We start from the raw sequence: 2,793 nt of genomic DNA, 5'->3' as shown, positions 1-2,793 counted from the left end.
ATATAAATATATATATACCAATTTATAAGATATTCTTGGAATAATTTTTGTGCGACATCTATTTCTGTCTCTCTTTTACTTACCTCCCTCTCTGTTTTCTTTCCTAATACTTCACTCCTTCCTTCATCTGACTTTCTATTTGTCCTTCTCTTGCCTCCAGTCTTACAGGACATTTTTATTATCCCTACGCTACCCCATATCTATCTTTTTTTTTTTTGTTATTGTATGTGTATATTTTATTTTGTCATGTTTGTTTTCGTCATTGTCCTATACCTTCATTAGCTATTCTCAATGGCTTTTCGCCACTGGTGCCACCAAAAGTGAATAATATCAACGTTGAAGGCGCGAAATTGTAAGGATCTTTAGACGTTGACTAATGAGGGATCAGTTACGAATTTTCTGCTTTTTATGTTTTTTCTAAAATTTTCCTCTTGTGTTTTTGTAAAATATTTGAAATATATATGTATGTACATATATACGTATGTATGTACATATATGCACACACACACACACACACACACACACACACACACACACACACACACACACACATATATATATATATATATTTATATATATATATATAACAATAATATTAGGGATAAAAATCCAAAATTACAGATAATTTAAACTACAGCATCGTTGCGATAAGTGTCGTCTTACCTTTGTTAAATGACTTTATATCATTGTTTGAAAAAATATGGATTTTTATATTAATTCAATTGATTTTTAAAGATAATTTTAGTCGATACCCTTTTTAACACCGAATTAATAGTTGTGAGTTTATCATCTTAGCCTAAACCAAGACTTCGATTAGATTAGGATTGAATTTTTTCCATTAATCTTGTTTAATATTTCTTTTTGTTTTATGGGATAAATAAGTAGTCTTTTTATTTAATTTCTTTGATTATTAGTTTATTTTCTAATTAATGCTCTGTCAATAGTACAACATTTATAACTTTATAATTTTATTTAAACTAAAGTTTCGATTAGATAAACTTTGTATCTCTTTTCAATAATCTTGTTAAATGTTTTTTCCTTTATTTAATGGTGATATAATTGCTTTTATATATTAATTTATATAAATTAATTTTTGTTAGTCTATTTTTTACGTTTATAATTTTAGTTTAACCTAAAACCTCGTTTAAATTGTATTTTAAACGAAAGATTCGTTAAGATAAGACTTGCATATAATATTTCTGTTTGTATATATTGTTTCTTAGTCTTATTCGTTTGAATCTATAATTATTTAGATTCTAACGTTCAATTAAATGTTTACAATATAGTTAATTGTTTTATTATGATTTAAGTTATATAAAGTTTAATCTTTCATTTATAATAAAATTTTCATTCATGTTTTTATATCTATTTATTCTATTCTTTTTCTTTACGCAATATTTTCAATAGACTTCTTTCTAATAAACGTTTTAGTCTAAAATCTTTTAGTTTAAACTATAGCATCGTTTAGATAAATATTACTTGTATCTTTATTAATTTAACCTAAAACTTCGTTTAAATTGTATTTTAAACGAAAGATTCGTTAAAATTAGTTTTTGCATATACTATTTCTGTTAGTTTATATTATAATAAACATAAAGTTAATTATGGAACGTTTATAATTTTGATATCTTTAATAATATTTTTGTATCTTAGTATAATAAGTGTTTTATATACATTCATTTGTTATTTATTGTTGGTTGATATATACATTCTTTTATTATTATTATTGTTGTAATTTGACCTGAAGATTAGCTATATTTTTGAATAGAATTGATTTTCGATAGTTTTAATCAATTTAAATATTTTTTCTATTTGAAAATTTGGTTATGAAACACGTGTAGTCGTTTTATTATCATTATCTTATGATATCTACTTTGTATTATATTATACTTATTCATTGTGCTTTTACTTATTAATTTTTCTATATGTGACTGGATTTTCATGGATGAGTTCATGAACCTTGGTTCTTTTCTCTAAAACTATATATATATATATATATATATATATAAATACATAAATATATATACATACATGTGTGGGTGTGTACTTGGGTTTGTGGGTGTGTGTGGCTTAGCGGTTAAGGTGTTAAATCGTAGGATTGTAGATCCGTTTCCTGGCCTGGGATGCGCTGTGTTCATGAGCGAGACACCTCATTTCATCTTGCTTCAGTCCGATCAGCTGGTAAAAAAGGAATTGTCCTACGATGGACCGGTGTCCCGTCAAATGAGGAATATATACGCTACAGATACCGGTCTTCGAAGTCTATATGACTCGAGAAGGAGCTTTATTAGGCCGGGATGCAGACATCTAAAATTGCTCTAGTTTTTGTTTTGTTTTTGTGGCCACTACGTGGCAACTACATGCATTGTCTATGTACGGCATGATAAATGCACTTCATACCTACATCTTGCCACCATTTGAAAGTTGACTGTGTCTAACATCATATACATTTCCAGATAATGCAGGATAAAAACTTTACCATAGAGGTAAATGTCTGTAAAATAATATTGTGTGAGCTGACAGAATCGTTAGCACACCAGGTGTTTCACCTGCCGTTACGTTCTGAGTTCAAAATCCGCCGAGGTCGACTTTGCCTTTCGTCCTTTCGGGGTCGATAAATTAAGTACCAGTTACGCACTGGGGTTGATGTAATCGATTTAATCCCATTGTCTGTCCTTGTTTGTCCCCTCTATGTTTAGCCCCCCCCCCTGTGGTATACTGTGCAACTGTTCGAGCAACGTCGATTTAAAAGAGTGAGTGTACTAATGTATGACATACATTTCATCACTATAT

The 2,793-nt window shown here is 28.8% G+C and overlaps 1 protein-coding gene across 1 annotated transcript in view; it reads left to right on the top strand.

Moving 5' to 3' along the window:
- Positions 1–2,459: 2,459 nt before the first annotated feature.
- LOC106877771 (breakpoint cluster region protein) overlaps positions 2,460–2,793 on the top strand; it is a 29,093-nt gene continuing 28,759 nt past the window's right edge. Inside the window, exon 1 of the mRNA XM_052968495.1 lies at positions 2,460–2,486. Within this exon, the coding sequence (XP_052824455.1) occupies positions 2,460–2,486 (27 nt within the window). The remainder of the gene's footprint in view (positions 2,487–2,793) is intronic.

The sequence above is a fragment of the Octopus bimaculoides genome, chromosome 6 (assembly GCF_001194135.2).
Source record: "Octopus bimaculoides isolate UCB-OBI-ISO-001 chromosome 6, ASM119413v2, whole genome shotgun sequence".
Lineage (NCBI taxonomy): Eukaryota > Metazoa > Mollusca > Cephalopoda > Octopoda > Octopodidae > Octopus > Octopus bimaculoides.
This window is presented reverse-complemented; position numbering and strand designations above follow the sequence as displayed.